This window comes from Aplysia californica, unplaced genomic scaffold, assembly GCF_000002075.1.
Source record: "Aplysia californica isolate F4 #8 unplaced genomic scaffold, AplCal3.0 scaffold00675, whole genome shotgun sequence".
NCBI classification, from domain to species: Eukaryota; Metazoa; Mollusca; class Gastropoda; order Aplysiida; family Aplysiidae; genus Aplysia; species Aplysia californica.
This window is the reverse complement of record NW_004797945.1, coordinates 314864-326321: the sequence shown is the minus strand read 5'-3', so window position 1 is coordinate 326321 and position 11458 is coordinate 314864. Positions and strand designations below refer to the sequence as shown.

Sequence of the window (11458 nt, the reverse complement as noted above, 5' to 3'; positions counted from 1 at the left end):
AGAGGGGGGGGGGTTGAATGTATTCATTTAGGAGAGTGTTGAGAATTTGCATAGAAGGATGGAAATCAAACGAAATTAATGAGCAGTGAAACCGTCAGAAACTGAACGGACAGACTCTCTATTGGGCACTTATACCTTCTAGGTTGGATAGAATAGTCCAGGACCCACTTTCCTTTAGGCTTTTTTTTCGTATGCTGCTAACAAGGAGAAAACTTGAGAAAAATTGAAAAGTTAAGTTGCTAATTCTAAAACAGAGAAATGAGTGGAGAACCATATTGGCAATGCCTGTTTTAGACACCAGCAGATGGTTTTTATTAAATTATTGCTAGCATCCTTCGGATTGCCAGTTGTATAATAGGTTAATTAATTCCTCGTTAAGTTTTCAACTTTTGTCGTCCCATCTATAAAGATAAAGTGATTAAGAATTTCTTTTAAAATCAAGGGAAACGGGAAGTTCCATTAAAATTTATGTTCGAAGGTAAAGACGATGTAAACGAAAACATTGAGCAAAACGTTTTCTCTTTTAGTGTCACTGAATACAATGGCAAATAGCTTTCTCGAGTGATGGGGATGAAGGAGAGATGGAATACGTTCCCGTAGTTAAAGAAAAAAAAAAGCCGAGCAGGGCAATCAATGGTTGTATTTCAAAATTTTATTCATGTGTGCAGCAAGTTGTGTATCATATTTTTCATAGTTCACAAACTGTGTCAACACCTAAAAGTACCCACAATACGCCGGAAAAGGGTCAAAGTTGACGGAAGTGGGCCGAAAAATAAACAAGATTACTGGAGAACACCCCACGATTTCAGGCAGGGACTTTTGAGTTTGGGTAAGTTTTATTTTATATCTACCGTTGATGTACTTTTGGGAATTATTTATGTTTTTCTTTCTGCCAGCTGTCTGTAAATTGAGCAGTTTTGTCAAAAATGAATATCATGATCTGAAAACAGCTCGTCAGTGGTCACTCGGAAGATGGTTGCACTCATGGCAAGACAAGTTCAGGACACTTGACTCACTTGACTTGACAGACTTGACAATCAAGTGGATACAGGATTTAAAAAACCCCAACAAACTTACTAGAATCTAGAATCTAGACACGGATCGGTATTCTCTAGAGGTTCTGTATACCATGTATAATAAAAAAAATAATTTGTAGATCTAGAATCTAGAATCCAGATCTAGATTCTAGAATCTAGAGATATATCTAGATATCTAGAATCTAGACTAGAGAGGTTCTGTTGGTTGTCAACCCTGCCCTAGATATCAGCAGATCTAAAAATCTAGATCTAGATCTAGATTCTAGATCTAGATCTAGATCAAAATAGAATCTAAGATAGACATCTAGATCTAGATCTAGATCTAGTCTAGATCTAGATCTAGTCTATAGATCTAGATCTAGATCTAGATGGAAGGACTTCCGTAACGAGCGACCACCCCATGAAACGCAATAAAGAAGAGGCCTAGACCTAACCCTAACCCTGCCCCTACCCCTCACCCTACCCCTAACCCTAACCCTAACCCTAACCCTAACCCTAACCCTACCCCTACCCCTACCCCTACCCCTACCCCAAGCCCTAAATTCTGCTCTGTCTCATAGTGGTCGCTCGTTACGGAAGTCGTCCCATCTAGACTCAAGATCTAGATCTAGAATCTAGGGAGTTTTCATATCTGTAGATCTAGATCTAGAATCTAGACACAGATCGGTATTCTCTAGAGGTTCTGTATGTATGTATGGCCACCTCTATTCTCACCCGGGGTGAGAATAGTGCAGGCGAGTCTTTTGGCTATTCTCACCCGGTGGGCGTTCACCGTTATAGGCTTAGCCTAGGCCAACCAGTGAAGTGTTCACCCTGAACCACAGAATTCTCAGTGTTCTACACTGTGATAACAGAATTGTAGAATTCTGTGCCGTGAACAAACGTTCTAGATCTATTACTACTGCATAGCTGCCACTTTCCCGCTAAATAGCGGAAACTCCGCTACATCTAGCTTTCCCCGCAACTTTCCTCCTTCCTCCGCTGGACCGCAAGTGGTCGCAAATTTCATACTTTTTTTTCCACGCGGAAAACACCGAACCGGGAGAGAGACGAAAACGCGGTCTGCGCATGTCCGCCCGTAGCTTTCTACTTCCGTTCTTCTAGGCCCAGCGCTAGTTTCACATTGTTTATTGTTGTGGAGCAACACAGTGTCGATCGGGCATTGGGACGTTAGCGCGTCGAGTTGTCATTGAAATTGGCGGAAATTCGAGAGAAATTGATTCAGAATGCAAAAATAAAAGGAGCTGGAATGAGAAAGAAGCAGCCGGTGTGCGACTTGAAAAGTTCATTAGAAAATTGAACTAGCTGTTTTTTGCGAAAGAAATCGCGGCCCGCGGCACTCCTGTTACAGTCCTGTACAATTGCGGTCCCGTTTGTTTACATGACGGCTATTGTGGCTGCTGCGGAAGTGACTCTAGATCTAGATTTAGATCTAGAAAATCTATCTCTAGATATAATCTAGATCTACACATATTTAAATATATCTAGATCTAGATTAGATAGCCTAGGCTATAATTTTAATTCAGTTTATCTCTAAATAAGAAACACACTACAGGGGTACTAAGTGCAAACGGGACCGCAATTGTACAGGAGTGCCTGTGTATCCTTGATCCGATACTGCTCTACGTCTATGTATGTATACGTTTAAAGTGAAAGAAATCTTTTTATGAGACACCAGCTGGCAAAAAACACTAGATTTTTAGTCACCAAGTCCAAACTGTGTCAAATTGACTCGAATGCTTGTTAGTCAACTTACTGCCTTTATGTTGTTGTTTTTGTTGTTGTTGTTTTTTTCAAATACATTTTAATTCAGTTGCCTATGGTTAACAATATGACAGTTTTCCCTTCCAAAACCGTAGGCTAGATTTTCCAGTATATATTGCCTCTGGATCTCACTGGTTTCGGAGAGCGCACGTACGCTTTCGCGTGAATTTCCTCCTTTTTAAAAATTTCTGAGTGACAGCTATGCTACTGTTAATGTTAGCCTAAAAGCGTGCAATTTTGTCTGTGGGCAGTGGAGAGAGAGAAAGAGAGAGAGAGAGGAGTAGCGCGAGAACTTCCGAGCAAAACAAAATGGCGACCCGCGTAGTTTGGCTTGATTCGGAAAGTTAAATAGCCCTAGCATCTTTGTAGACGACCAAATTAATTTAGTTTTATGTTTTAACATCATTTTTTAACTTTATTTTGGTCAATTTGATCGTCCACACTGATAGACAGTATTCAGAAAGAGAGAGAGAGAGGGGAGGAGTAGATCTTGCGAGAACTTCCGGGCAAAACAAAATGGCGACCCGCGTAGTTCGGCTCGATTCGAAAAATGAAATAGCCATAGCATCTTTGAAGACGATCAAATTAGCTTACTTTTGTGCTATAACGTAACTTTTTCTTGGCTTTTATCAATTTGATCATCCACACCGATAGACAGTATTCCGAAATGAGGAAAAACAGGTCCTGTTTCACACCGGGTGAGAATAGCCTACGCTGGCAAGTCTCACCCAGGGTGAGAGGTAGATCGTATTTTTATTCTCACCCCGGGTGAGGATAGCCACTTTCATGTATGTATAGTCTGTAGAGGGGTTTACGGCCTAGAGGTTCTTCTGTTGGTTGTCAACCCTAGATATCAGGCAGATCTCTAGATCTAGATCTACATGATCTTGACTTTGCTTTATGGTAGTGTCAATTGCCATTGAGTAAATTGGAGCTCTTTTGCATTGGTGGGTAGATCTAGCTTATTGTACTCGGGTGCTCGGTGTTGTACGTTCGCCTCTCTGTCCCTCTGTGGGTGTGTGTGGGTGTGTGTGTGTGTGTCTTTACTTTTCCTGACCCCCGTCCCCCGGTTTATGTTCCCCGATATAACATGAATTTCTGCTTGAGTTTGTGTGCGTTTGTGACCTTCTACTTCTAGAATTGCCTCTGTTGGTTCTACACCAAAGTGTAGGCTAAGGCTAGCCTAAATCTAGGCCTACGTCTCATTGAAAACTCGCCAAGTTGGGACCGTAGCTCTAGACTAAATGCTCGTCCAGTGAAATTAGTTTAGTTGAGAACAAATTGACCCTTTAGACACACATTATGTATAATGCTAAAGATAGTGTTGTTTTCAGACTTGACACCGCTTCACTCGGTGGCAATTGACACTACCTTACTTTATCGAAGTGGCTATTTGGACTCGAGTCCGAACAGCCGCTGGAGGCTATTCGGACTCAAATTCCAGTGCGCGTGCACAGTCACCGGTTGTACAGTAAGCGAGGTATACTGGAGTCCGAATAGTCTCCCGTTGCTATTCATTGGGACTTTAAACTACTGGTAGGCTATTACACTGCGTTTCACGACTACAAAGGGATCAAAATATAAAATTCATAAATAATCTGTCCTTATAAGACAGCCCCCCCCCCTCCCCTTTCTCTCTCTCTCTCTCTCTCTCTCTCTCTCTCTCTCTCTCTCTCTCTCTCTCTCTCTCTCTGTCTCTGTCTCTCTCTCTCTGTCTCTCTCTCTGTCTCTCTCTGTCTCTCTCTCTCTCTCTCTCTCTCTCTCTCTCTCTCTCTCTCTCTTTCTCTCTCTCTCTCTTTCTCTCTCTCTCTCTTTCTCTCTTTCTCCATCTTACTTCCCCAGGCCCGCCCCACCACCTTCACCCCTTTTTTTTTTGCATATAGATCTATATTCCCTCCCATATACCGTTGCCCACTGCCCAGCTCTACTATTATATTATCTTTTGTAAAGAAATGACCACAGTACGCACTGTGTCACCGCAGTCGACGTCCATTTGTTTAAGTTCTTTGACCAGATCGTAGAAACCATGGAAGGCCAGGATCGAATTGCTTATCTGCTTCACACCCGGTACACCTAGATCTAGTGATTGAGCACGCACATTGGAGTTTTAGTTCGAATAGCCACGAAGGCTATTCAGACTCGAGAGTCCGAATAGCCTCCCGCGGAGTCCGAAAAGCCGTGGCCTTACTTTATAATTAGAATCTATCTATCAGGTAAATCTATTCTATTCCAACCCAGAATGTCCAGAATCTAGATCTAGATTTCTAGATGATTAGTTCTACATCTTGACTTCGACTAGACCTAAATCTAGTTTTAGAAATCTATTACTTGTAAATTTACAAAGTCACAATGTTTTCATTTTATCCACATCTGATTAAATGTAGAACGACATATCTTCCTGATTGGCTGCTAATAGTAATGTGATGTCATTACGTCCTGGGGTACCCACAGACTATTAAAATTTTAATTGAATACTGTAGAGGTACGGCATGGAATGACGTGTTTCTGGTATGTTAATAACATTTTGGAATTCCGGTGCTTGGACATGATGGAATTTCACTTCGTTGATGCTCAGTTGTTCTCAGTAAGAACGCTGGTGCTTGAAATTGAAACATGGTAAATGCAAAGACCATAAACCGCTCGAAAACTGCCGCAAAGACGCTGGAGGATTACCCCCCCCCCTCCTGCATGCTTCATCACTACATCCATAGAAAACTACAAAACAACAAATTATAATTTATGAGAAAAACTGTTGGTCAGTCGGGAGGAGAAGAGAAGAAAAAAAAGAAATCAAGGACCAGGATTCGTTCCCACGGTCATAAAATAGTTGTAGGACTTCAAACACAGACACACTGTCCATTCGGCCATCAGAACTTCCAACAGCGAAAGGTTGAGGTAGATTAAGCTTGATATAGACACTTCCATCTTTGGTGCCATGCGGTTGGTTATATTTAGATGTAGTCACGTGATCGGAGGGATATCCGGGTCTGACGTAAAACAAGATGGCCACCCTACCTAAAATTAGTTTGTGTCGTACTACGTTTAATCGCATGTCTTTTATCCCCATGCTAGATCTCGGCTTAGTTTGAAACCCAATCTCAAAGTCAAAGGCTCAGGACCTCTCACTCTCCTCATTACTCTCAATCATCCCAGCCCCAGTTAAACACCCCAATGTATTTTTAGTAGACCACACATCCTTTGAAAGGACACTTCAATCTCACTTAGGACATGATAAGAATATCCACTCTTTATGAGTGATGTATGCCTATACTACTATACTATAAGTACCCTAAGTAGCCTAAAGTGTTTGGTAACCCTGGTTTAAACGAACTCTGTCTTGTGACTGTTGTTTCACAGGATACTACTTCCTGTTTCTGTTTTGGCTGTCATCTATAATAAGAATAGTATCCTTTTTTTTCTTCCCTCGGGTGAGAAGAATGATTGTTTTTCTCGCCCGGTCTGAGAATACAATGGATTTTATTCGTATCTGTGTTTTGAGAGCTGTATGCCTATCCTAAATTACAATGTTGTAACAAGTAATAGGATGATAGAAATTTGTGAAATAAGACCGTATAATAATTACTTGATACCCTTAACCATTTGACCGTGTGGCTGATGAATTCAGCCACTGTTGCAAACCACGAGGCGAGGGAATGTGGCCTATCAATAGTCGTCGAGGCCCGCAAAACCTGGCCATGTCGTTTGGAATTGCAAAACGAAGTGGCTTTTTGGACTCAAGTCTGTTCAATAGCCTCCCGTGGCTATTCGGACTCAATCTCCAATGATATCGATTCAAGCATGACTTACTGATTGGTTGATGATTTTCCAAATTAACTCTTCTGCTGTCATTTTAATATTGTTTTTAAATTTAATGTGCATTTTTTTTTTGGCACCAAGAAATGACAATTTTAAGGACTTTACTAACATTTTGAGGTGATACCCCTGCTTAATTCAGACTTTAGAAGGACTGTTGCTTGTCTAACACTATCAGAATATATGTATTGTTTTGTCCTGTTTTTATTTGAATATGTAAAGTATGCTGTTGTAAAACTTTGCCTTTTGACCTCTGTTACTTTGAATGACTGACTTTTGTTCCCTTTGATAGGGTTTTAACTTTTCTCTTATTAATTTTGAACTGGACTTCCAGCTGATCAATAATTTTGTCTTTTTCATCAAATAAAGCGGGTTTAGACTAGATCTACCTATTGATAGTTACAATCCTTTATTGTTCTGAAACTTTGATTTTCAACTTTTTTCATGGTTTTGAGCTCAGATTGCCGTTTCCCTGTTTTCTTTTTTTGTGTAGTATTTCAGGTTTTGCAACTGTTGTTTACTTTTGACGTCACTGGTACTTTTCTTAATTTATGTCGAAAATTTTGACCAGATCCTAGATTCCGAGGAAGGCCAAGGTCGAATTGCCTCTACGCTTCACACCCGTTGATTGCGCACGCACATTGGAGTTTGAGTCCGAATAGCCACGGGAGGCTATTCAGACTCGAGTCCGAATAGCGGGGCCATTGCAAAAATGGCCAGGTTTTGTGGGCTTCGACAACTATGGCAACTGTCGCATTGTATTGTTGTTATGTTTTTTCATTTTAAAGCAAAATTACCGCAAAATGAGCTATTGAGAATTATTTTTCTGAAACCAGTGAGGGGGAAATTTCAGATATCTATGGAAGATATCTCTGTGTGTTTTCTGTTGAATGTCTTTTGAACCTGTTTAAGCTGTGCACAAGGCGTTGAGGATAGGAATGTTTTTAATTAATTACTCTAGAAATGCTATTTTATAATCTGACGGATTATGAGGCAGACTTATTTAGGATGTATGACTGTGGAGGAAATTAAAAGAAAAAGGATGGTGAAATTGACAGATCATGTTATATCTGCTTCTTTGAATCAAGAAGGGTAAGTATAGCAATAATTCTGACAGTGCTAATTTTTTAAATTAACTTGATAAAGTGCAGACTTGTCCATTATATAACATTCATTTTTTAAAAGTTAGTATGGAAAAGTGACTATTATAGACTGGTGACCACTATGGACAAGTTCTGAGTGTTACATGTTTAGACTTGACAAAGTGAACAGATGGTTTAGATTCTGAAATCCTTTTAAATTTCATTTCTATCAAAATTGCAGTTGGTCATATGACAGCTTCTTTGCATTGATTGAACTTACTATACATACACAGTCTAAGGACAGGTTTGCAGATAACTTCTATAGAAAGTAATTGCTATGAGCATCAGTGAGACCGACTTGTCATGAAAATAACTGATCGTGGCTGTTTTGTACAGGGACTGCCAGGGACAGGTTAGGAATATAAAAAAAGAACTGGGGTGTCACGGAACAGTGGTAATTATTACTGGTGACTGATTTGGAGAGGTGACTTCTATGGCTGTTAAAGCAAGTTTGACTGTATTTGGTTCAAAATGTTCGTGAGATATTTTACTTGTGAGCGTCATTAGTTTTGAAGGTTTTTGTACAGTCTATAATAGTGCACAGAAGCAGAGAGAAGTGAGAGGTAGTGGTCAGTATGTGAAGAAGTGAGGGAAAAGAAATCCATCACTCCCTACCTTGACTATGGAGATAACCAACGATGATTCTGCTTGGCTCAGCCAGTTCAGCTAATTAATGGGCTAACCCACTCATGTTTTAAGCAAAGGGTCATAATGTCCCTCAGAGTCCGTCTCTGGCTATTCTTTCTTACTCTTGTTGTAGAATTCAATTTGTGCTATATAGTTGTGGTAGCTATTGCTTCTGTCCAAAGAATCTCAGATTTGACACCTGTGATGCTTATATCAAACATTTCAAATTTCAGAATTGTATGACAGGTCTGGGGGAAAGGAATTGTATGCAGATGCTCATAGTTCAGGTAAATAAAATAATTGAATATGTACTCTTTTCTGAAGACTACCTCAAAGTAAAGAGGGGAAGGACGAGAAAGACAACTCAAATTGTAGAGATAATGGATAGCGGAAAGCAGTTGGAGGAAGGTGAAGGAGATTGAAAACATCTAAAAGAAAGTAGAAAGATACACAGAGAAACCTAGAGACTCGCATGACAAGAGTATAGCATATGTATGTCGTATTGTTATCATTCTTTTTTATGTGTGTCAGAGACCCAAACTCCAATAAATATGTCAGTAGTTTAGTGCCCAGAATAAGATACTACCAGTTTGACTTGCAGTTTATGGTTCTTGTTCAAGTCAAACGTGAATGAACGTTTTTTGTTTTTTAAAAGTTGAATTCACCAACTAGACTAAAGCAGCAAAGTAGTCTTTCAGTCATTGCTGAATGGGTTAATATAAATAGATAGTGGATCATTGTGATTCTAAAATCCTGTCTGCGTGCTGTAATTCAAAATGTGGCCCTCTTAACATTTTCTTACGTTGACCTGGGTAATTTATCAGGTCAAGACTGAAGATAACACTCCTTGTCGCTCCTATCATCCTGGGTGCGTCTGGCAAACATTCTTTCTATTTTATCACTATTGTTGATAGTATCCACGTAGCTTGCACTCAGTACCTTTTTCAAATTACATGACTACTTTTTTTCTGAGTCAGTATGGGAAATAACAGGAAAAGACAGATTTTTCTTTTCCTGACTGAACATTATTAGAATAGATGTGTAGGCTGGCATAACGATACATCAACCCAACCCACTTAAAAGTAGCAACAGGGAACTACTCAGCTACCTTGCATGGGAGGCACAGACTAGATGGAGCTTCAAATAAAATTGCAGACAGCATACTCGGGACCAAATTAAAGGTTGCCCATTTTCATGAGAGTTCTCTCTATATTAAAAGCTCTTCATATTCTGGAGAGAACTATGTCTATGAATGACAACCATTGCTGAACTCTTTTCTCAGGCTTCTTTGACACTTGAATGGATGATTGCTCACTTTAGAGACTAAGTTAATGATTTAAATGTAGAGTATACTTAAAAGGAAATTGGAACTTGAACTGATAAACAAAATGTCTCCTACTTAGATGTGGTGTCGGTAGTTCAGCGGTTAGGTTACCAGACTCGTAATGATGAAGTTGTAGGTTTGGAGGCTTGATGCTTAGGCTTGACATTATGTCCTTGAGAAAGGCTAGGCTCTTCCCACAAATTTTCCTCTCTTTACCCAGGTGTGAATAGGCACACGGCCATAGACAGAAAAATCTTGTCAATTATTGTTTTAGCGCCTGTAAAATGGCTGCTTAGGGCTTGCTCTGTATGCATCCCAGGAAGTTGTCTTAAAGTGCTCTTGTTTAAATTCTTTAGATATTATGTGGCCTCCAGAAAATAACAGATTTTACCCAAAAAGTGCCCCTGACTAGTAGTTTTTAAACGCTAATTTGCCACATATTTTGAAACCCTGTGTATGTTCTCTAACCTTTTTTTTTAGCTGGTTCTATTGGAGCAATATGTTTTTGGTTTTTATTTATATTTTTCTGGGCACAGTCTTGTCAAAGCCCATCTTGAATTTGATTCTTTATTGAAAAAAATTGAAACTTGTGTTATTCAAGTTCAAGAGTTCGTTCGTTGTGTTCCTTTTTATTTTTAGAAAGTTTTTTTTTTCCCCCAGACCCCTCACCCAAGGATGGGGGATTGAGACGTTTGAGGATTCCACCACGGTCAAAGCAAGGAGTCACCACAAGTTATTTGCATTTTTCATCTCAAAATCTTGTGAGCAGAGTGGATTTTTCATGAAACCAACAGTTGTGTTCTTTCGGACAGTATTCTCCAAGAACTCCAGTTTCTAGTTTTTGTTGGATAAGCAAACGGCCCCATTCTAAAAGAGACATGAGCAGTGGTCGTCGCAACACCGGCCCTCGCAATGGGTCTGTCGGGGGAGGCAGGGTCCAGCAAACGAAGTTGGTCCTCTTGGGTGATCAGGGAGTCGGGAAGTCGAGCATTGCCCTTCGCTTTGTGCGGGGTCAGTTTCCAGAGCACAGTGAAGCTACAGTTGGAGGTAATATATCTGAATGTTTTGGGGGGTTTTTTTTATTGTTTGATTGTTAATGGCAGTCAAGAAAAAGTCTTACTTAAATTGTAACTGACTTTTATGTAACTTGATTTAATGATGAACTGTTCCTCTGAAGTTGTATTTTTGTCAACCAGATGTGATACAGACTCTCTGTACAGTGGCTCTTTTTTCCTTTTGTCAAGGAAATCCTTGATTTGAAACCTCTGTGATTGTGTGTGTAAGTGTAATTTAGTAAGACTTGGTAATTGAATCTGTTTGTTTATGTACATACTGAGACTACCACTTTATTGTTACTTTCATTTGGAGGTCTGCATTTTTTGTCATGCACTCGTGCCAGATCGTCTGAGATAACATCTCTCTTTCTCTCATCATCTCCTTGTCTCTGTCTCTCTCTCTCATCCTCTCCTTGTCTCTGACTCTCTCTCTCATCCTCTCCTAGTCTCTGTCTCTGTATCACTTTACCTTACCCATGACTGTGGTGTAGCAGTTGGGGCTTTGTGTCACTTGCAGATGATGCAGGTGTGATCCCCAAGGGAGGAGCTTTCTTATATCCAGTATCTCCGTCTGTTTACTGGGAAGTTGTATCCCTCTCAGTCTGGGGTTAGCCCTGGTAGGCAGGCTGAAGCAGCCCACCTCCTTAATAGCTACAAGTATTCAACTGTCTGTCTGTCTGTCTGTCTGTCTGTCTG

At 40.1% G+C, this 11458-nt stretch overlaps 1 protein-coding gene across 2 annotated transcripts in view; it reads left to right on the top strand.

Moving 5' to 3' along the window:
- Positions 1–726: 726 nt before the first annotated feature.
- The window catches only part of LOC101861540 (ras-related protein Rab-5C), a 20766-nt gene continuing 10034 nt past the window's right edge, over positions 727–11458 (top strand). Inside the window, exons 1-3 of one of the 2 annotated variants that reach the window (XM_005108287.3) lie at positions 727–829; positions 8617–8670; positions 10368–10754. In XM_005108287.3, coding sequence (XP_005108344.1) covers positions 10586–10754 — 169 coding nt within the window. In that variant the 5' untranslated portion in view covers positions 727–829; positions 8617–8670; positions 10368–10585. The remainder of the gene's footprint in view (positions 830–8616; positions 8671–10367; positions 10755–11458) is intronic. The other variant, XM_005108288.3, reaches the window with a different exon arrangement.